Source organism: Biomphalaria glabrata, chromosome 3 (genome assembly GCF_947242115.1).
Source record: "Biomphalaria glabrata chromosome 3, xgBioGlab47.1, whole genome shotgun sequence".
Taxonomy (NCBI): Eukaryota; Metazoa; Mollusca; class Gastropoda; family Planorbidae; genus Biomphalaria; species Biomphalaria glabrata.
In genome coordinates, this window is record NC_074713.1 from 20603781 (window position 1) to 20627212 (window position 23432).

The window sequence follows — 23432 nt, forward strand, 5'->3', positions numbered from 1 at the left end:
GTTTGATAACGTGATAATGTTAGAGGCAAAACTTTTTTGTAAGCTATCTACCCTCGTTCCGAAAACGAGGCTGATTATCAATGTTGCACAAGAAAAAGTTTGAAGGCAGTTGACCACATCACTTCCAAGTCAACGTAGATCAATTATTTTATTTACCATAATCTATCAGAATAAGACATAGGTGTATACTAGTAAATAAAAAAAAAAAGATGACTATATAATCTAGTCGTGAGTTGCTTTGGACAGAGGACTTTGTGTTGGAAAGTCCATAACTAGTTCACTCATTTAGTGGCGCCGTAGAATAGTTGTATACACTTTGTCTTACGGCAGTATCCCGTGTCAAACATATGGAGACGCTTCATGTGCTAATAGAATTTACAATGACAAAACCATTGGCTAATTGTGAATTTTTTTTTCAAGATTTTCATTTAAAAATGTGTTGGCGTAGGTAATAGAAGTTCTCGTAATGAGGTGCCCAGACCGCCGTGTGAGTTAAGATCGTGAGCTGACTACAGCTAGTATGGCAGTGTTACCAAACTATTATGGCAGTGTTACCAAACTATTATGGCAGTGTTACCAAACTATTATGGCAGTGTTACCAAACTATTATGGCAGTGTTACCAAACTATTATGGTAGTGTTACCAAACTATTATGGCAGTGTTACCAAACTATTATGGCAGTGTTACCAAACTATTATGGCAGTGTTACCAAACTATTATGGCAGTGTTACCAAACTATTATGGCAGTGTTACCAAACTATTATGGCAGTGTTACCAAACTATTATGGCAGTGTTACCAAACTATTATGGCAGTGTTACCAAACTATTATGGCAGTGTTACCAAACTATTATGGCAGTGTTACCAAACTATTATGGCAGTGTTACCAAACTATTATGGCAGTGTTACCAAACTATTATGGTAGTGTTACCAAACTATTATGGCAGTGTTACCAAACTATTATGGCAGTGTTACCAAACTATTATGGCAGTGTTACCAAACTATTATGGCAGTGTTACCAAACTATTATGGCAGTGTTACCAAACTATTATGGCAGTGTTACCAAACTATTATGGTAGTGTTACCAAACTATTATGGCAGTGTTACCAAACTATTATGGCAGTGTTACCAAACTATTATGGCAGTGTTACCAAACTATTATGGCAGTGTTACCAAACTATTATGGCAGTGTTACCAAACTATTATGGCAGTGTTACCAAACTATTATGGCAGTGTTACCAAACTATTATGGCAGTGTTACCAAACTATTATGGTAGTGTTACCAAACTATTATGGCAGTGTTACCAAACTATTATGGCAGTGTTACCAAACTATTATGGTAGTGTTACCAAACTATTATGGCAGTGTTACCAAACTATTATGGCAGTGTTACCAAACTATTATGGCAGTGTTACCAAACTATTATGGCAGTGTTACCAAACTATTATGGCAGTGTTACCAAACTATTATGGCAGTGTTACCAAACTATTATGGCAGTGTTACCAAACTATTATGGTAGTGTTACCAAACTATTATGGCAGTGTTACCAAACTATTATGGCAGTGTTACCAAACTATTATGGCAGTGTTACCAAACTATTATGGCAGTGTTACCAAACTATTATGGCAGTGTTACCAAACTATTATGGCAGTGTTACCAAACTATTATGGCAGTGTTACCAAACTATTATGGCAGTGTTACCAAACTATTATGGCAGTGTTACCAAACTATTATGGCAGTGTTACCAAACTATTATGGCAGTGTTACCAAACTATTATGGCAGTGTTACCAAACTATTATGGCAGTGTTACCAAACTATTATGGCAGTGTTACCAAACCAGTATGAAGGTAATGAATTCGTGCCTGCTCCAAAAAGTTTGTTTTAAATAATTAATCTGACATCATCTGCCTGTTCCAAATAATTCACATCTCAGTTTTCATAAAGAAAATTGTGTATAACTCTTTTTATCCATTCAGATAATTGGCTTTAAAGCCGCCAAGCGCTCTGTCCCTAGGCCATTTAGAAAATATTTATAAGAAAGTTAAGCATTGTGAATTTATAAGACAACTTTTTGTTATATTGTTTTTTTTTCCTAAAAAATCTAAGACCACGTGATACGCTGGTCACGTGGTGCATTAGTCCACGCAACAATCGATTTCTTTTTTATAGTTTTGGTTTTTTTTTTCCTTGGAAGTATTTTGTTCTAGTGTTTTCTTGCGCTTAAAGTACAAAGCCTGGGGGCTAAATTTAGTCTGTCTTTGGTCTGGGCGACGGAAGACGAACAATGAATTCAGCGACGTGTAAGAGGGACCAAGTTTTCACCTCAGTGTCTTGAAGGCAGACGACGTGGTGAGACCATCCTACAGCATGACTTATAGCCGGGTACTTTTGTCCAACCAAAACAACGAGCTACAAGATTTTTAACGAGTTAAAAAGTTTTGAGTTTAAACCTAGTAATATTTAGACTGGCCAGGGAGACTATTTCTATTCGTACAAAAAACCCCACAGATAGCCCTAGGCTGGCATCTACATGGGAAGAGAAAGGCCGGAACACCAACGCAGAGAGAGGATAGGTTGTAAAAAGTAAAGTTCTCTTTTCAGACCTTCAGATCTATAGTTTCTTTGTCCAACCAGAAGGGTGTCATGTGACCAGCACAACGACCAACCGCGTCTACGTTCTCCAACTAAAGCCAGGTATAACATTAGAGTTAGGTGGGCGCCCTAAAAATCCCAAATTTCAAAATCACAGTTTTCACCGAAATTCGAACCCATGGCCCCATGTTCGGAAGCCAGGCCTTAACCACTCAGCCACCGCGCACCCTGGAGAGGGTAGGTTGACCAAAAGGCTAAGACGGCAGGATTGGACATGAACCCAGCTGAGGAGATTTGCCCGATGGCGAAGTAGTGTTACGACCATATGCTCCACTGGGAGTCAAAAGGATTAAGACTTATGGTTTCTTGATGACAGTGAAAGTCAAAGATTCTTGATATTTACTTTTCACCCAAAAGAAAATTTTTGATTATCAGTTGTAAGAATTTAAATACAATTCTCATAGGCACAATCCGGGCATCATATGATAATGAAAGAATTTTTTAAAAATAAAATCATTATATATATATATATATATATATATATATATATTACTTCCGGGGACATCGTCAAATAAATAGACTGACATATCAATAGAGTTTCACGTTTTTACATCTTGATTTCAGTCGAAAGCCTAAATGAAAACAGTCGATGTCGTAGCGTACATCAGACATTAAGGGATTTTTTTGTACAGTAGTACATTTGAACAATATTTCATTTTGACTCGGACATGTATCTCTAAAAGAATATTTATTGTTAAGGCTATACTATACTCTGATAACAAAACAAAACTTCCATATTCCGAAGTGAAGACAATTTGCTATTAATAGCCTACAAGTCGTGCCCATTCTATAAATATAGAATTAGGTCAGTGCTTTGAAGTCAAACAATAATCATCCGTAATTATTTGTAACAATTTTTTCAACATTAAAGTGTCCTAAAGATAAAACAATTTCAAAATTTTAGCTCTTAATTACGAATTTAATTTCGCTTTAAAAATTTTCATCGCCATTTTCGCCCCACTCTGCTCTTCCGTGTTCAAGCCTATTCAAAAGTGTTTGACGAACTATTGGCTGGGATTTACAAAGTAAGTATTTCAGTTTGATTTAGATCACAACTTTAGGTCGAAGTACAGACTTCATGTCTTACAGCAGACGACCTAGCTCATTTCCTTTGTAAAATATGTTGTAATTGCCTTGGCGCTCTTTTTGTTTCGCCATCCTTTTTTTAAAGCGATACTGCGGTATCGATCTCTTTTTTGTCCTGTATTGGAGTGAGAAGAACTCGAATACCGCAATACATCTGGTGTTTATGATCAACATGTCTAGCACTTCTGCTGGGAGAGTAAAGTGGGCAGAAATGCACTAGCCCTGGGGGCGAAAACTCATTAGAGGCGTTGTGTAAGCGAGAAGGTGAAAGTGAGAACAGCGCTTATAGGGCGGACGGTGGGAAAGGGGGCCAGGGCGTCGGGTATAAAAGCACTGTTTATAAACAAGACGATATTATAGGCCGATCGATGATAAGATAATATTTTGTTCTCGTTTATTTGATTTTTATACCCAATAAGAATAAAAAAAAGTTGGATCAAATATTAAATGTGGAGGTACAAACATAAAAATTAAAACTTTATTTCACGCGCGTACTGGCCATGTTTGAAATGTACAATATTTTTTATTCATATAGTGATTGGACTCATAACGTAACACAACATAATGAGACAACACATGTTACGGAAGCTAAAAGTCGGGACTAGCGAAACTTGTCCTTGTAGAGCATCACCAGAAAATGCTGCTGACCATGTCCTTCAAAGCTGCACACTAATCTAGAGGCCCGAACAAGACTCCAAAACCCTCCAATAGAAGAAAGACTATACGAAGAACTGCCTGAACCACTGCACAGTTCATCTCAGATATAGGATTACAGATCTGAACCATCCGACATGTCAAATGAGAACGACGAAGAAGAAGGACTCTGTCCTGTGAATTAATATGAATGGAACAATTGAGCTAACTATGATGCTTGGAGTTCTAAACCTGGTGTAGAGATGAACTAAGCTGTGATCTAGATATGTTTCCACATCCAGCGCAGACATGACTGGTAATAAAAAGTACGCCATACTAACTGCTTTGTGACATGAAGAGAGCTTTAGGTTCAACAAACTATTCAGAACTTCGCCTTTCAGCAAGACTAAAATAATGCAATAGCATTACAATACAGCAGAATGTCTACCGTGGCTCTAAAAAGCCCACGATGTATTTATTCTTTGTAAGTTTTCTGCATTCTAGATCTAAAGACAGATGCTGAGTAGATAAGAAGCCCTCGGGTTATTATATATTCCAAACTTATCATCATCCTTGTAAACAATCTATAAATATTTCTAGCATCAAGAGTAGTTTTTTTTTATTGACATTCCAAAGGGCGTTTCCTAGGTGGGTGCTAGTAGAGTGGATGAGTTGACATGAAGTAAGCTAAGGGATAGGTCAGCACCAACTCTCTGTACAGATATCATCAAACAAAGAGTGCTGAATTTGTTCATAAATTCATCATGGAGTTACTCTGAAGATTTTCTAATCAGGGAACGAAGACAGAAAGAAAACATTAGGACAAGAAAATATGTGTACACATTTAAACAAAAAAAAAGAATTGTAAAAAATAGAAGAAAATATTTTAAATATTTCGGAGATTTTATAAAATTTATTTTGATATGTATTAGTGAGTTGTTTTTTTTTTATATGTACATGTGTTTCATAGGTGTATGTGTTTTTATATGGTTATGGTTTTATATGCTTATGGTTTTATATTTATATGTGTTTTATATGTATTTTTGTTTTATATTATATGTGTTTCTATATGTATTTGCTTTTTTATGTGTGTGCTTTGATATGAATGTATTATTTTTATATGTATGTTTTCTATATGCATGTGTTTTAATATGTCAGTGTTTTTATATGTATGTGTAGGTGTGTTCTTTTTTTACTTTCTCTTTTGGCTTTCTCTTTGTATTTCTTTTGTTTGTTTCTTCGCAGTCCTCATCATTTCATCCAGCTATTACGTCATTTGTCATAGCAGACGACAGAAGAAAAAAAACAAAATGAATGGATTTCACGAAAGCTTGTTTATTTCCTTTTTTCTCTCATTTCATTTTTTTTTTTTTTTGTATTTTCCGATCGATTTTATCCGATGTTCTTTTTTTTTTTTTTGGGGGGGGGGGGGTCTCTATTCGAAAAGGCTGAAGGTCTTGGCGCCCTCAGACACGTGCGTTTCACACCGAACCGTTTCTAATGAGCAAACGTAGAGTTGAGATTGGAATCTAATGCTGGAATTATAGGCGAGACTTAGGCTTAGGATCAATAAAGTGATTTAGGATTTCATTCAAGATTTACATTATGAAAGTTTACTTAAAAGATTCCTATCGCCAGGCTGGAGTGTTAACCCTTGCACTGCTGCAACGTGTTCTTGGGGCTAAAAAACCAAGCAACATAGATCGTGTGTTTATTAACGATCAAAGTTGATTAGAAAATATTTAAAATGTTCCTACATGGAGGTCAAATCCATAACTAGCCAACTTTATTGGTCTATCCGGTGTGCAGAATAAGAACATATTGACAAGCGAAGTATTTGAATACATCACATAATACTTTGTGTACACTTTACAACACTGTACAATTAAATTGGTAAATACTTGTGCTTGCAGCACAAAAGTTATTGTATTAATGAGTTGGTAACAGTTCTCTTTCAATAGGGCGTCCTTGACATTGTTTACGTTGAATATTTCACATTCCCTCACATTCTTCCTCTTTTCATTTTCTTCCTTTTTTTCTTTGGGTTCCATTATATCGCCACCACATTTCTAGATATCACTTTCTCTTCTTCTTATCTTTAACTGAATGTCATTGCTTAAAGAGTGAAACATGGATCTTTGGAAATCAAAGTATATGCAATTATATCAACAATTATAAGCCTCGTCTTCGACTCTGAAGATAAAGGAGGAGTGCAGTATTTCACGTGGCTACGAGTCGCCCTTCTGTGATATTACACATCTCCTGTGACTACGTAGTCCCCCTCCTGTGGTCTACACATTTCATGTGACTACGTAGTCCCCCTCCTGTGGTCTACACATTTCATGTGGCTACGTAGTCCCCCTCCTGTGATCTACACATTTCATGTGGCTACGTAGTCCCCCTCCTGTGATCTACACATTTCATGTGACTACGTAGTCCCCCTCCTGTGATCTACACATTTCATGTAACTACGTAGTCCCCCTCCTGTGATCTACACATTTCATGTGGCTACGTAGTCCCTACCCTCCTGTGATCTACACATTTCATGGGCTACGCATTCCCTACCCTCCTGTGGTCTACACATTTCATGTGGCTACGTAGTCCCTACCCTCCTGTGATCTACACATTTCATGTGGCTACGCATTCCCTACCCTCCTGTGATCTACACATTTCATGTGGCTACGCATTCCCTACCCTCCTTTGATCTACACATTTCATGTGGCTACGTAGTCCATACCCTCCTGTGATCTACACATTTCATGTGGCTACGTAGTCCTGGCTGTGACCTACACATATCACCATATAAACGCAGGGTAATAAAAAGCTACTGGATTAATTCTCGGCCTGCCGTTCCACAATAACAAGGCTCATGTACTTTATCCGTGACTAGATGGACTTTTTTTTCTGGTCAGTACGTGGTTGAATTTCATTTTGTTTCCCAAGATCCAGATGATAGGGTAGAGTACCAAGAATGTGTATTATGTCTTGACTAATATTTTGTATCCATCAACTCGAGCTAAGGAGCTCAGGCTTCAAGGGAACACAAACCTTTGGTAAAAACTTTTACCTAAACATACAAGGTTTAATAAGATCTTTCATCTTGCGATTACGAAATTTTTTTTTCACGTAATTGAATATTAAACTCTGCCCACCCCCTCGGAGCTATTTCAAAACCGTAATTTTAATTAATCTTGAAAGATACAGGAAGTGATGTTGGTCACCGGGGGGAAGGAGGAGAAGTTTGACTAGCGGTACTTAGGACTTGGTATCGCTGAATGAATTGGACTTACTAGCGAAGGTCTGAATAGTAGTTGCTGTGTTGTCGTTGTTTTAATGATTAGGGATCTCAATACGTCGGACCAAATTCTGAATTCTGGCACAAAGAATTATATTTATTTGACAGCGTCTGATTATGACGCATTTTTCTAAAAAAATACTTCATCAATGACATAGTTATGTCTCTTTAATCCTAGTGTGACTGTGTTCTTATGAATCTTGTAAATTGTGTCCCCATTAATTTGATAGTGGGGTTGGATCCCCATTAATCTGGTGGTGACTTTTTAGTTCTCAACTCATCTGGTGGTGTGGTTATGTCCCAGCGAATCCCGTGGTGGAGTAACGTCCCCTTCTATCCTGATATAACATAAGACTTTGGACGTTATATAAAACAATGACTTAAGACTTTGGACGTTATATAAAACAAAGACATAAGACTTTGGACGTTATATAAAACAATGACATAAGACTTTGGACGTTATATAAAACAATGACATAAGACTTTGGACGTTATATAAAACAAAGATGATGCAGAAGCATTAAATAAAATATTCCTATTTCTCACGTGTTTCCTTCTCGTCTGCATAGATGTTAGATCATGGGAAATTGCAGACCGCAAATAGCAGGCCGCAAAAAATAAAAAAAAATGAAACTGTAGGGCCGGGGGTCATTTGTCAAGTTGTAGGAAAACTACACTGAGTTAAGGGTCGTGTTGGAAAAATTCAAGGGCTGTTACTGAGTCGATGTCTAAGTTTATACCCCCTTGCTCACTTCTTGACGCACACACACTTATCTGATCATTTACATCGGCATAAATCAAAAGCCTGATGCATTTTTTTTAAAGAGAGAATCTTTATAAAAAAATGATCAATGAACAGAAGATGTAAAAAAGAAAATGGATCTAATTTGAAGCGATTCATCACACAGGGCATGCTAAGAATACAAATGTATGTTTATCAGGACACAAAAATAGAATTCCATTTCTTGCCTTCAAATACAATTTCTTATTCTCTTTTGTATTCACAGAGAAAGGAAAAAAAAAAATCACTTATTCGATATTCAACATCATTTCTGCACACATGAACCTAGAATATATATAAACTGTTTCGTTATATCCATCCAATAATGTTGTTGCTGTTGTTTTCAAATCCAATAAGAAGCAGACGATGTAAGCTCATGACCTTCAGAAAGAGGATCAGATGATGACACCAAAATAGGCGCCTACAGAAATATGTTTTGTTTCGGAATGTCAATCTTACACTTTTAGGACGTTTTCTGGTAGGCTGTTATGTGACGTGACTCTTTGACGAATCCTTTAGCTCAATGACACCAATAAGATATCAGTATTAGTGACATCTAGTTTGATGACATCCACATCAAAAGTATCATTTTAAAATATTGTATAAGGGAGTGACCTCTGCATGATAAAAGAGCGTTGAGGGTAATATATAAAAAGAATGGAAACATTTTATAACAATCAAAGTGAAACATGTTGTGTCTATAGATATTTAATTATTTATTTTTGTTTTATTTATTTCTAACGTCTGTCAGACTTCAATACTAGGAGTGTGTCCTCAAAATGACTATGATGTAGGAAAAAATAACGCTAGTTCAGACATTTACTAACGAATTGAAATCGATCTTCTAAATATGTAGAATTGCTTGATTGGATAATAACAATGTAAATAGACGAAATACCATCAAATAGATAACAATTAATGCTAGTCTAGATTTGTGCGACAAATAAGTATATTTAGCGCTCACAACTCATTACAGCAAATGTTGGGGGTTTTTTTTCAGCGTCTGTTCATTAAATACTATTTGCAAGTTCCCATTGAAGCTAGTCTAAGTTTGTGCCAAATATTTTTTTTTTATTTAAACCCTATCAAACGGCTACAGCATGTGGCTAAATGAGGGTCTGTTGATGACCTGCTGTCTAAAAGTGGACAGAGACATGTCCGCGGCTTTATGAACGAGGACGTGGAAACATTTTTCGTTTGCTTTTTTTTTTTGGCCCAAAAGTATGGCCCAAAAGTATAGCCCAAAAGTATGGCCCAAAAGTATAGCCCAAAAGTATAGCCCAAAAGTATGGCCCAAAAGTATAGCCCAAAAGTATGGCCCAAAAGTATAGCCCAAAAGTATGGCCCAAAAGTATAGCCCAAAAGTATGGCCCAAAAGTATGGCCCAAAAGTATAGCCCAAAAGTATGGCCCAAAAGTATGGCCCAAAAGTATAGCCCAAAAGTATGGCCCAAAAGTATGCAAACATTCCTGTTCTTTGTTAGTATATATCTTGAAAAGATTGGACTGTCACCTAATGTCGATAGCTGGCTTAGAAAATATTTTATATATATATATATATATATTTATATATTTATATTATTTCTACTGACTTGAAATAAATTTTGTGAGAAACCATGCGCCTTACTCCAGGGTGAACTGGCGCCCTCCAATAAGAGATGTTCCGCTCGTTTACACATTGCACAGGCAGAAAACCGTTGCCCTCAAGCATCATTTCTCACACCACCCCCTCGTGACGTCACCATATTGAAATACTTTCTGTTTTTTTCTTAGTCAATAAAATTTCATAAAGCAAAAAAAAAACAAAAAAAAAAAAAAAAAAACACTAATAATAATAGTAAAGGGCTAGCCCAGCGCTACGTGTGCCCAGCGCCCTGTTCAAAGTATCCCATGCACTCTATAACGAAATGAGATTTTCTAAAAATCTGGAGTCGAGAAGAAACTAAAATAACGCCCCCTATGACCCCCCCCCCCCTCATTTTATGTGGTGAGTAGCTTGGGTGGCTCATACGAAGAGCTGTATGCTTTCCTTTTAAGTTTTTCTCTTCACACATTCAGTCTTTACTCTCTCGCTCACCCAGTCCCTCCCCCCCCCCCCATCACTCAATCAATCAATAAAACCCCAGAGTCGGAAAGTCAAGATTGCAGAATCTGGGTTGAAGAAAGATTTGGTGGGAGAATAACATGAGGAGGTGGGGCCGTGAGGGGACAAACGTGTGTGTAATTGTGTGAGGAAGGGAGGGGTAATAGGTTGTGTTTTTATTGGGGGGGGGGCGGGTGGCGATAGTCTGGAATGAGTAAATCCTGTAGATAAATTGGTTCAATGATTACATTATAGATCATGGCGTTTAGTTGAAGCAAGTAGACGTCTGTACAGGTATATGTGTGTGTGTGTGTGTTCGCGTTGGTGTGGGGGTTGGGAGCCGCGGAGGAGCTTTGAGTTCAATGTCGTGTACCTCTAAGTGAAGTGAGATGTGTCGATCACGTGACCTAATGCTCCTTGATTGCTTTGTACACAACCACGCCCATATGACACCTATACAAACCACGTGACCCCCCACCTCGCTGACCTCTACAGGGACCTCACCATGAGCATGTCTTTCTGGCCCAGGCAGTCCTTTCCTGTCCTTCTTCTAGTTTCATTTGGTTCCGTCGGTTGAATAACTCCATTAAGCTGCTTTGTGTGTGTGTGTCGTGCGTGTGTGTCAACATATTTTATTTTCCGATCCAAGTTTTGAAAGTGAACATGGAAGCGGAAGCACACGACATAATGCACCAGAAACTGAAAACAACAATCTACAGAAGCGGGAAAAAAACAACACAAAACAAATCTTAGATGCAGACATGACGTGTACGTATTAGAAATGACAAGCGTTCACGTTGAACCAGCATGCTGTCCAAGAAACATGGCCGTTGCAAATGGCAGGAAATGCTCTACGTCTGCTATTAGCTATGAAACGGATTTCCTTAAAATTTCGACAATCGCCGGAAGTTTTGGCGGATGAATTCGGCCATGCTCAAGAACTCTTTGGTTAATAACTTCATTTTTGATTTCTTGTCCATACGTAGTTTTTTTTTTTTTTTGGTCATAAATCTTAGAAACAAAATCTGAACTAATTATTGTGAGCTATTGTTCAGTGTTTTCTAGCAATGAAAACTTAAATGAGGAACCAAAACAAAACCCATATTACCTTTGGACATATTATTAGAAGTAATGTACAGATTTGCAAAATGTGTTATATGTTTCAGATGTTCCTTCAGAGTTGAAGATAATTTACTTCCTAGTCCAAACCTCCCACAGGACGACTGGGAATGGGAATGGGTAGGGTTTGAACCCGCGACCATTGATAAGTCCGAACGACAGTACAGCGCGCAATCCACACGGCCAGGCAGCCATTTACTTTGAATTTGAATGAATGAAGCTATTATATAAAAAATATGCTAAAAATGTAGAACTATTTTCATAGCCAAATGTTAGAGCATCTCTCATATTGTATAAACTTACATTTATAATGCATAGTAAGTCGCTGGTATTATGTGGTGATTGCAAACAGAATTTCTAACGAAAGTGTAGCGATATATCATTTAAACATGTGTCAGAAATTCCAAAAGTGATATTGAACCAACACAAAAACACTTTAGAAAATTGCATATTTTAATATCACAAGTACATCGTGGCATAAATAAGCACGCAACATAGAAATCAGCTACAGTCATAAATCCACAATGCAGGGAAGCATACAAATATTTAAAAAAACTTACATTTTGTAATTCTTTTGAAATATAAAAAGCCATCTAAAAATACTTCTAGAAAATTGAAAAGAGTATATACATGTTAATGTGAAAACTTAGTTTATTTTCAGCTCCCTTGGGCTTTTAGGATCTAATTTTAGTTTGTCCATGAAAAGTAATATTCTTTCCTCACATTGAAAAAGGTGCCGGTACGCCGTACTTGGATTTTCATTGGCTGTACTTATGAATTCAACATGAAGATGTTATAAGACATAGATTTTCATTGGCTGTACTTAAGAATTCAACATGAAAATGTTTTAAGACATAGATTTTCATTGGCTGTACTTAAGAATTCAACATGAAGATGTTTTAAGACATAGATTTTCATTGGCTGTACTTATGAATTCAACATGAAGATGTTATAAGACATATATTTTCATTGGCTGTACTTAAGAATTCGACATGAAGATGTTTTAGGACTAGATTTTCACTTTGTGTTTGTACACGTTGAAATAGATGTTGTTTAAAGAAATACTGTTGGCCCATTTATTTGGTTCCTTGTGTGAGTGACGTTGTCTGCGTGAGAAAACAACAACATTGAACACTCACAGCACGCTCACAAGTCCATGGACGTGTCAGGAGTTTACGGTTGCTAAGGTAAACATTGTCTGTTGCTATCTCAATGAGAGATCTAATTTGATTGGTTCATCTCACCTGTACACGTACATTTACCTTCATGTCACGCGCAGGCCTACTCCCAAATAAAATCACGTACGCATATACACATACAACTGTAGATGGAGACTAACAGATGGATAAATTGCATCCATTTTTTTGTCTGTTGTAGGTTGTAGCCTAGTAGGTGAAAGGAAAGATGTACAATACAGCGACAATTATTCCAGGTGAATAGATTTTTATTTCAAGAAATGGATGGCGTAACTCAAACGATGCAACGAACTTTACGCTAACAGCTCAAATTCTGCAAGTCGTAGTCGTATTGGACAAACAAATACAAGATGGCTGACTCACTAACCTCGAAAAGTGATCTATAGTATACATTTATTAATTCACCAATAACAATGCACAGACTGCTAGCTGTTTGATATACTATAGGTCTTCAGAACTGAAATGTAGCGCCTAAATCTAAAAACTTTTGATTAAGTTCATATACTAGTAGCATTGACGTAGAAAATGTTGGAGAGTCAGAATCGTTCAAACAAGCTATTGTGTAATTAACAAAGCTAAAGAATGCCACAAGACACTACATAATGTATAAGAGTTCTTTTCATTCATAGCAGTGCTTTTGTATCTACAAGCGCTACAAAAACATTCTCCTTGAAGGAGTGTGATATCGATATTCACGGCTGGGAAGCACTAGCTCTCGATCGCTCCTCATGGCGTGAAGCTTGAGTCTCGGAGTCTCAAGATTTGAAGCAAGAAGAGTGGCCAGGGCGAAAGAGCGCCGAACCAACAAAAAGTTGAGAGAAGAAGCAGGCCTATCTGCAACTGACCTAACCCTAACCCATGCCACGTATGCGGCTGGCTTTTTAAAGCGAGAATTGGACTTTACAGCCATCTTCGAGTTCATAGGAAATGAGAAATGTGCTCATCTTCGACCACGAAGGAGGAGCTATATATACACGTATCTACCATGTCAGTTTTTTTTATTAAACCTATTGTTCCATCGAAATGCTTTGAGGCCAGCGTAAGTTTCGCGATTTAAATAAATTTTTTTCTTACAGAACTGAATTGTTTTTGGTATCTACTACTCTGAGGAGAGGTCTAAACGTCAAATAATTAGGACGCTCCTAGCACATTTGTGTGGCATTATTACAAAGAGTTTAGCAGACTTCTAGACTATAGACTCATCACTTGGACTGAAGAATATAGACAAGAGTGAAATAAAAAAAAAATTGAGAATACAGGGACAGTGAATAAGAGAGACAGGAAAGAGACAAGGAGAACGAGAGAATAAGTAAGAGAGAGAAAGAGAGAAAAGAGAGGAAGAGTAATAGAGAAACACAGAATAAGAGAGCAAGAGAGAGAGAGAGAGCAAGAAAGAGAGACAGAGAAAGTACATAGTTCTGAAAGAGACACAAAACGGAAGTCAACAAATTTGGAGAGATGCTGGCCAGAAAGTGTCTCGATACAATTTGGACGTAATTCATTTTTTTATTTCAAAGCGACTGATAAATTTGAAAAAAAAAAAGAGAATAAAAATCCCAGACTTTTAGTTAAAGTTCCAATTCTTCCAATTCTCCCGCCTACTCCCCCCAACTCTTGTTTAATTCTTTCACGACTGCTTTACATCTTCTCTGGCAGCAATGACGTCATTCACTAATGGCCGCATTGAAACAAAAATTGAGGTGTAAAAAAAAAAAGGGAACTTTAAAGAAACGAAACAAACTTGACACAGTTTCAAAATAAACCAAAATAAAACTTTTACACATCAATGTCATCGTGTGGAACACTAGACCGTTGACAGAATCCAAAGCCGAGATTTTAATGTTAATCCCTACTTAAGGGCGGGACAAATGTCTATATTTCAGTGTAACGCTCCAAAAGAAAATTGAATGAATGAAAATGAATGAAATCTAAAAACATGGACACAAACTTCATCCAATGAAAACGAAGAAGTAAACGACACACAATAGATACTAATGACACTAATTAGAATGAAATAACAAAACGAGGCTCTAATGGGAATTGAATGGAACGGCATGGGAACATGTTCCTTTACATTTAAAACAACAACAACACAACTTGACGTCGTAATAAACTTTTATAATAACAATATTCACTTCTCTAATTGGCTGCCGTTTTTAAAACAGTTGGCTCTAACCTATAGCAATTAGTTGAATTAATATATAAAAGCTATTCTATTCTATTCTATTATTATTATTATTATAATTAGAACATTAATGAATAAAAATTAATAAAATATAGATTTACATTTTTTATTTTGAAGGAAAGCGATGCTGGTGGCATCTGGTGTCTGTCTGATCACTTGAGGAGGATAACTCCTGAGAATTCAACAGGTCGTTGGGTTGACCCACAGAATGATGGGCCCTGGTCCCAGGCGACAAGACGCAAGCAAAATTCCAAACTTACTAGATCTGAGAAGTTGAGAAGGGTGTAGCAACGCAGTGGATGTCTGGAGGAGGGGGGGGGGGCATTGGTGTATCTGGATGATTGAGTGTTAGACATAACTTCACGTGCTGATTGAGACAAAGGGAGTCAATGATTGAGAAACACAAGGCGAGAGGCAGTCACTTGCTGGAATAACAAAGACGTCTTTTGCAGCAGAATAACTTTTAAAATTACTTTCGAATATCACATCTTTTCATGCAGTAGCTTGTTCAGTGCTCTATGGTTCAATCTCTAGGAAGAAGAAGGTCTCTGCTAGAAGGTTTGCTCAGTGCTCTATGGTTCAATCTCTAGGAAGAAGAAGGTCTCTGCTAGAAGGTTTGCTCAGTGCTCTATGGTTCAATCTCTAGGAAGAAGAAGGTCTCTGCTAGAAGGTTTGCTCAGTGCTCTATGGTTCAATCTCTAGGAAGAAGAAGGTCTCTGCTAGAAGGTTTGCTCGGTGCTCTATGGTTCAATCTCTAGGAAGAAGAAGGTCTCTGCTAGAAGCTTTGCTCAGTGCTCTATGGTTCAATCTCTAGGAAGAAGAAGGTCTCTGCTAGAAGGTCTCTGCTAGAAGGTCTCTGCTAGAAGGTTCCCATGCTTCCTTTATGCACTCAGCGAACACAAAACAAGTTGGGGTTCGAACTCGAGTAGCCTAGCGGTTAAAGCCACCCAGCCACCCTCCCTTGTTAGGTAACTATTTGGAAGATTTAACGTTTTGTTTCACTAGACAACGTGAAACGTGCAAGAACTACTGACAGTAGTAGAAACAGAAAGAGTTGACTTCTTAGTAGAAACAGAAAGAGTTGACTTCTTAGTATAAACAGAAAGAGTTGACTTCTTAGTAGAAACAGAAAGAGTTGACTTCTTAGTAGAAACAGAAAGAGTTGACGTTTTAGTAGAAATAGAAAGAGTTGACTTCTTAGTAGAAACAGAAAGAGTTGACGTTTTAGTAGAAATAGAAAGAGTTGACTTCTTAGTAGACATACTAACCAAAACAAAATCTACCAAAAAAAAAAAAAAAAACAAGGCCCGCGGGCAACGCGGAGCGTTCCGGCACTTTGAAACTTTCTACACGAAAATGTAGATAGCCATCTGGAATTAAAAATCTGGCCACCGGTAATTAGCAATACAAGTGATGTTACAAACAGTTTAACGTAAATCGCTTGCAGTTTATCGCTGCACGAATCTTTCACGTTTGGGTTTTCTTCTTTTCTGCGGCATCCTGCCCTCTGTTTCCAGAATTCATTTTGACATACCCCCCCCCCAACCACACACACACCGTCACAAAAAAAAAAATAATTTACAAACTGAAATGTTTAAAGATATTTATCGTGTGACTTTTCTACATACAGCAAACGTGAAAACTCAGTAAATTGTTCCAGTCACAGCTGTCTAAACGAGATAAAGCTCGCGGCTGATTATCGCCGCTGTTCCGAGAGCTGCTGATGAAGAGCAGAAATAAAATGGCTTACCTGTAAAAATGAGGTAGCATCACTTTCTTTCAAGACTTCTATACAGAACTGTAAGAGGCCTGTGGTCCTTTGGAGTAGAGCCGTACAATCAGAGACTTGTTCTTTCAAGGTTCTGACCTTCAGCGCTTTCTCCTCGGCCACGTTTTCCAAAAGCTCCGCTTTCCTCTGTTTTATGACTTCAATCAGAGCGTCACATTGCGCGACCACTGTCTTTTCAAACTCGGCACAGTTACCCTGGATAGAGAGAGAGATTGGGATCAATTCTTTGGTAACCAACAATGGATATGATGAGCTAGAAATATTCATGTATTTGGATGTGTACATTTAAAAGACTAGATCAAGAGATGTTCACATTAGCATTATACTGTGGAGCTTTTTATAAGTACTGCAATGGAAGTGCTATCAATACCTCATGATGCCATCATGAGAAGTGCAACTGAAAGGGGGCAGTCAGGAACGAACGTGTCCAGTATTTGCACTTTAAACACACATTTAAATTTAAAAGAAAGATGCACTTCTGCGCCCTTAAAATACTATGACTTTAAACACATATGATTAATATTTGTCTTAAAGTAATTTGGGGGGCGATGGCTGAGCGGTGAAGCGCTTGGTTTCCGAACCTGGAGTCCTGGATTGGAATCTTGGTGAAGATTTGGATTTTTGAATTTCGGATATTTATGCACAGCTCTAATGGGACCTGACGTTAGTTGTTGGTCGTTGTGCTGGCCACATGACACCCTGCTCGTTAACCATTAGCCAAGAAACAGATAACCTTAACCTCATCTGCCCAACGATCACAAGATTTGAAAGGGAAACTTGACTTACTTTCAATTGACTAAACGTAAATTGTTCTACTATCTGTTAGACGACAATTCCGGGCTTATAAAAAAATGTAAATTTCATGCAAGCACAGTTACAGGCAGTGTTCATACCTCTTTTATGAGTTTGTTATCGTAGGAAAGGGAGAAGAAAAAAGGGAAAGTATTTACTCCACTATTTGCCTCAAATCACACACTACTTTTCTCCCCTTGGTTTCTTTTATCCCAGCACCTCCTTGCTCCCCAAACACCCAAATTACCTTATCATCTGATTGAACTCTTGCAGGTAATAGTCTCTGTCAGGCACCAAGCCGCCTTCACGGAGGTAGGTGGTACAGACCAGAACAAAAGACATTTCAACACTGGCCTCAATTGTTTATACACAGGGCACGTGTTTCACAGTCGTAACCCTCCTACCTCTGTTCACCCTCCACTATTCCTCAGTGGCACCCTTCGAACCAACACCCTTGACTCCAAAATTCACATCCGAAGTGATTTTATTCTCCCTATTGCCTTTCGTTGCTCATACAGGTCGACAGATTATATAATTTGATTTAGCCACCAATTCTTAATGGGGGCGGGGGTGAGGGTTCACCCTAAAAGCTAGACTAAACCTTGCAATGATGAGAACGCACTCCAGCTCCCCTTACATCCCCCACTCCCCCGCCACTCTTCAGAATGAGTCTATCTTGCAATACTCTTCAATAAATATACTAAGCGTAACAAAGATTGTCGCTGGGACCATTTGAGACAAAAACAAGTTTAAAACCCTCTTTCAATTTCAATTTTTAACTTTGTGAACATCGGAAATTTCCGATTGTTTTGAAAGAGTGAAACCTCACAAGGGAATGAACAGAAAGAATTGAACGCGGAGGCAAGGCTAAGGATGTTGTACAGTGAATGATTTCTTGGGAAATTAGACCTAAAAAAAATGTTGATATTATATTTTGATCTTTTTTTTTACTTGTGTGTGTGTGTTTGCTGGTCATTTTATTTTCTTCACATTTTTTTTCCATTACAATTATCTTGTTAATAATACAAGTTATTTTTATCAACACGCATCAGTTAATGATATTTGATGTTTCCCATGTTAGCCACAGTCCAGCTGTTTTATAGCAAGGCTTTAAGAAAACAAACTGAAATTGAAATTGTGATGTCCACGTGGTGCTAACGTGATCTTAACGTGGTGTCAGAAGTGTGTCTACTAGCTTCTGCACAATTGAACTCTGACTTGATCTTTTAAACCATCTTTTAAAAATACCATGAAGAAAATAAAAGTGCTTTTAAGAAATTGGAAAGAACTTAAAGCACATCTATATTGTTTGTCAAGTTGTTAAGTTGAATATAAATGGTAGAGTTGGTTATTCATTGTCCTTTTTTTTTTTAAACTGCGAGCTTAAAGTCGATGAGAACACGTTCACCCTGAGCTAATTATGATTTTAGCTCCCTGCATATTACAATACAAAATATTATTCGGATATGACTTCATTCTAAAATGTTTGCCCAGTTCTGTGTATAAACCTTCTGAACCTGGTTTGCGTACATTCAGACCTCTACAAATAAATTATTAAAACATTTCTAGTACACCAAGAGCTACTTAAAATTAAATCTACCGTGACTTACACTGACACTGTCTGCCATCTTTTTTAATCTTTGTATAAATTCTGTGCCAGATTTAGCTTTTTCTGACAGGGCTTGAAGATTTTGAGACAACTCACTCTGAAGGAAAGAAAAAGAAAACATATATATTAATATAAACAAAATATATTTCATGTTTAGTATGAATGTGGCATTGATTGCAAACAAAATATGGTACAATTTACAGTAAAATAGTTGGTTTGTACATTGTTGCATTACAAAGATTATTCCGAATAGAATAAGGTTCAAATAAAATCTTTTTTTAAATATACTTTAGAATTAGATATTCCATTTTGTCATTCTACTAATGTGTGAAATTGTTGATCGGTTTGATTATTGATTGCCTTACATAGAGCAGTTCCGATTAATAGAGAATTTTATTCGGTTGAGATTATTGATTATTGAGACAAACGAAGTTTGATAAATCTCCAAGGAATTCAGAGCTCCGCACGTCAGCAATTTAATTAATCATAGAGGAGACAAAGTTTAATTGCAAATTGAACGCAGTGCAAAAAATAAAATGCCTTAGATTCCAATTAATGAAATCAATACAAAAGAGAACAATGCTAAGTAGAGACAGACGGACAGACGGACAGACAGACAGATAGATAGATAGATAGATAGATAGATAGATAGATAGATAGATAGATAGATAGATAGATAGATAGATAGATAGATGGATGGATGGATGGATGGATGGATGTGGATGGATGGATGGATGGATGGATAGATAGATAGATAGATAGATAGATAGATAGATAGATAGATAGATAGATAGATAGATAGATAGATAGATAGATAGATAGATGCACCGATGAGGAATAGTTTAGTATTGATGAATCGGCTGTAAACATTTCAACCCAATCATAAGAGTAAACAATTGTTGCTATGAGACGAACCCTAGGGAAAGACAGCCGAAACGAAAGGGGAAAGAATGAATAAAAGAGCATGGTGTTAAGGGAGACAAGATTAAGTTTGCTTGCACAGGAGTTACAGTCCATTTCCAAGCTCACCCCCCCCCCCCATCATGCAAGAATGTTCACTCCAAGCAGAGGGTTCTCGTCAATAGAGAACGGAATTAACTGCGGTCAAACTGTCCAGCAATGACCATTCAATTTAAAAAAGAAAAAGAAAATGATGTTGGCTGTTAAGCTATACACACATAATGGACTTTCTTTTTTCTTTACCGCCATTAAAAGAAAGAGCAAGGAATAAATTGAAGGTAGAAGAGGAGAGTCAGTAGAGTCCTAGAGTACGCCCAAGGAAATGCTTTTAGGGAGGGGTGGATGACCAGAAGTAATAAGAGAAAGCACGATGACCAGTCCGGGCCACACGACCTGTCGGTCACTCAGTGACATTAAAGGGGTTGAAGCTGGGACGGGCGAAGACGCCGAGTCAACAAAGAGGACAAAGTTTGACGGTGACATAAATGTCATGCCGTGTGTTCAAAGCAAATGTCACAGACATATATAGCCGCAAACATACACACATACACACAAATAGAAATATTGGCTATTGTAAATATGAAGCAAACTGGTCACTTGAAAATGGACATAAACAAATGTAGTCACTGAAAATTGGAGCGCTCCAATTTCTTTAAAGACATTATTTCCTTTAGCAAAGTCAAAGAAATGGTTCCCGGTCACTTCATCCCCGGTCACTTCATCCCCGGTCACTTCATCCCCGGTCATTTCATCCCCGGTCACTTCATCCCCGGTCACTTCATCCCCGGTCATTTCATCCCCTGGTCACTTCATCCCCTGGTCACTTCATCCCCCGGTCACTTCATCCCCGGTCACTTCATCCCCGGTCATTTCATCCCCCGGTCACTTCATCCCCGGTCATTTCATCCCCTGGTCACTTCATCCCCGGTCATTTCATCCCCTGATATTTTCATCATCCGATCATTTTTATCTAACAAATTGTAATTTTAAAAATTATGAAATGAGCAATATTTAATGTATTCATTTTTATTTAAATGACAAAATTGTAACACGTTAATGTTTAAAAGGAATTAAAGCAAAACTTATACATGCGACATGATATCACGAGGATGGGTGAACTTCGCCTTTATTAGAAATAAATAAAACCTAATTTCAAGGCTAAAAAAGACGCGCCCATTTTCAAGAAAGAGCGATTGAAAAATAAAATAAAGTGAAACATGGTCGTACTTCCACCACACCTTGGCCTTTGATGATAAGTTATCAGCGGCACGGTCATAATTATTGTAATGGCACTTCTATCTCTCAAAAGATTTCCACTACTTGCACCACACCTTGGCCTTTGATGATAAGTTATCAGTGGCAGGGTCATAGTTATTGTAATGGCACTTCTATCTCTCAAAAGATTTCCACTACTTGCACCACACCTTGGCCTTTGATGATAAGTTATCAGTGGCAGGGTCATAGTTATTGTAATGGCACTTCTATCTCTCAAAAGATTTCCACTACTTGCACCACACCTTGGCCTTTGATGATAAGTTATCAGTGGCAGGGTCATAGTTATTGTAATGGCACTTCTATCTCTCAAAAGATTTCCACTACTTGCACCACACCTTGGCCTTTGATGATAAGTATCAGCGGCATGATCATAATTGTTCTAATCGCACTTCTATCTCTCAAATTATTTTTTACTACTTCCACCAAACCTTGACCTTCGATCCGGAAAATATTATGATATTACAACCCACACATCCAATAGAAGCGCTATAGCTAAGTACACACCCAGATTTACAATATAATATAAGATTTCTCATTAAGAAAACAAAGTGGAACAGGAAACACTATAAACGCATTAGTAACAAAATGTCAAAAAGCATTTTACATAATCATATTTATATATAAAATATTTAATTGGGGATGAAATGACTGGGGATGAAGTGACCGGGGGATGAAGTGACCAGGGGATGAAGTGACCAGGGGATGAAATGACCGGGGATGAAGTGACCGGGGATGAAGTGACCGGGGATGAAATGACCGGGGATGAAGTGACCGGGGATGAAGTGACCGGGGATGAAGTGATCGGTCACCAAAGAAATGAGTATTTGTTTGGTAAAAGTGAAAAAGATTGTCTTAATTTCAAGGTACGAGGCAAAATGATCAGATGTCAGCAAAATGATCAGATGTCAGCAAAATGATCAGATGTCAGCAAAATGATTTTAAAAAATGAAAACAAAAAGCGAGCAAAACTACAACAAACCCAACGTCCTCATGGGCGGATAGCTTTGCGAGGGGAAGATTGGGCTCCATAGCGATCTTTGAGTTTATAGGACAATTATATTGTACTCATCTTCCACCACTAATGAGAGGCCTTTATTATAATTATATTATTTGAAAGATTGGGTGTAATACCACATTGATGTTATTGGTGTATTAAACTGGACTTAGTATTGTTCAGCCTCGGTTGTTAAAAAAAAAAAGGCCGATCATTTAACAAGAACAAAGTACCCGATCAAATTAACAAGAACAAAGTACCCGATCAAATTAATAAGAACAGAGTGACCGATCTAGTGAACAATAATACTTAAAAAAAAAAAAAAAAGCAATCTTAAAAGAAAGTTAACATTGAACATTTTCTCATTTTTTTATCCTTGTCTAACTCACTCAAACCTATTAATTGTTTTAAAATGACGTCACAGTTTACGGAGCAGACGCGACCAGCTCCAAGGGAAATTACCCCTGCCGTCGTCTGCTAAACAAAATTTTGACTAAAATCATGCACTCTGATCATCTGTTAGACTGACATTTGTGAGCTAGTGATGAATGGGTCCAAACGTAAACCCAACTCTAAGTTTGTACGTTTTGTTGTTGTTGTTGTTTTAATTCAACACGACTGGATCTTTTCTTTTAGTCAGGTCTTTATATCATTAGGTGGATGGGATTTCGTAGTAAACAAGACATACTTGGAGAAACCTCAGAAACACCGGATGCTCACATTCTTGGCCCTGGTTTGTAGTGAATGTCTTTAAAAATATTTCCAATGTGGAATTTCACAGTGAAAAGTAGGATTCTTTTAAAACTTTAATCTTGGTTTAAATTTCATAAGTTCGACCTAGATTTTCTAGCAAACAAAGTTAATGAGTGTTTATATCTATATCCAGTGCTTTTTTTTGTGTAAAGTAAAGTTCCCCTTTCAGACATTGAGATCTATGGGGCAGATGATGTAAAGGTCATCTGTTTCTATGGCCCACGGTTAACGA

General features: G+C 37.5%; 1 protein-coding gene across 4 annotated transcripts in view; it reads right to left on the reverse strand.

Moving 5' to 3' along the window:
• LOC106056906 (E3 ubiquitin-protein ligase TRIM9-like) overlaps positions 1 to 23432 on the reverse strand; it is a 157696-nt gene that overhangs the window by 61661 nt on the left and 72603 nt on the right. For all 4 annotated transcript variants that reach the window (XM_056023925.1, XM_056023924.1, XM_013213826.2 and 1 more), the window contains exons 3-4: positions 19220 to 19315; positions 16779 to 17012 (exon numbers count right to left, since the gene is read on the reverse strand). In XM_056023925.1, the coding sequence (XP_055879900.1) occupies positions 16779 to 17012; positions 19220 to 19315 (330 nt within the window). The remainder of the gene's footprint in view (positions 1 to 16778; positions 17013 to 19219; positions 19316 to 23432) is intronic.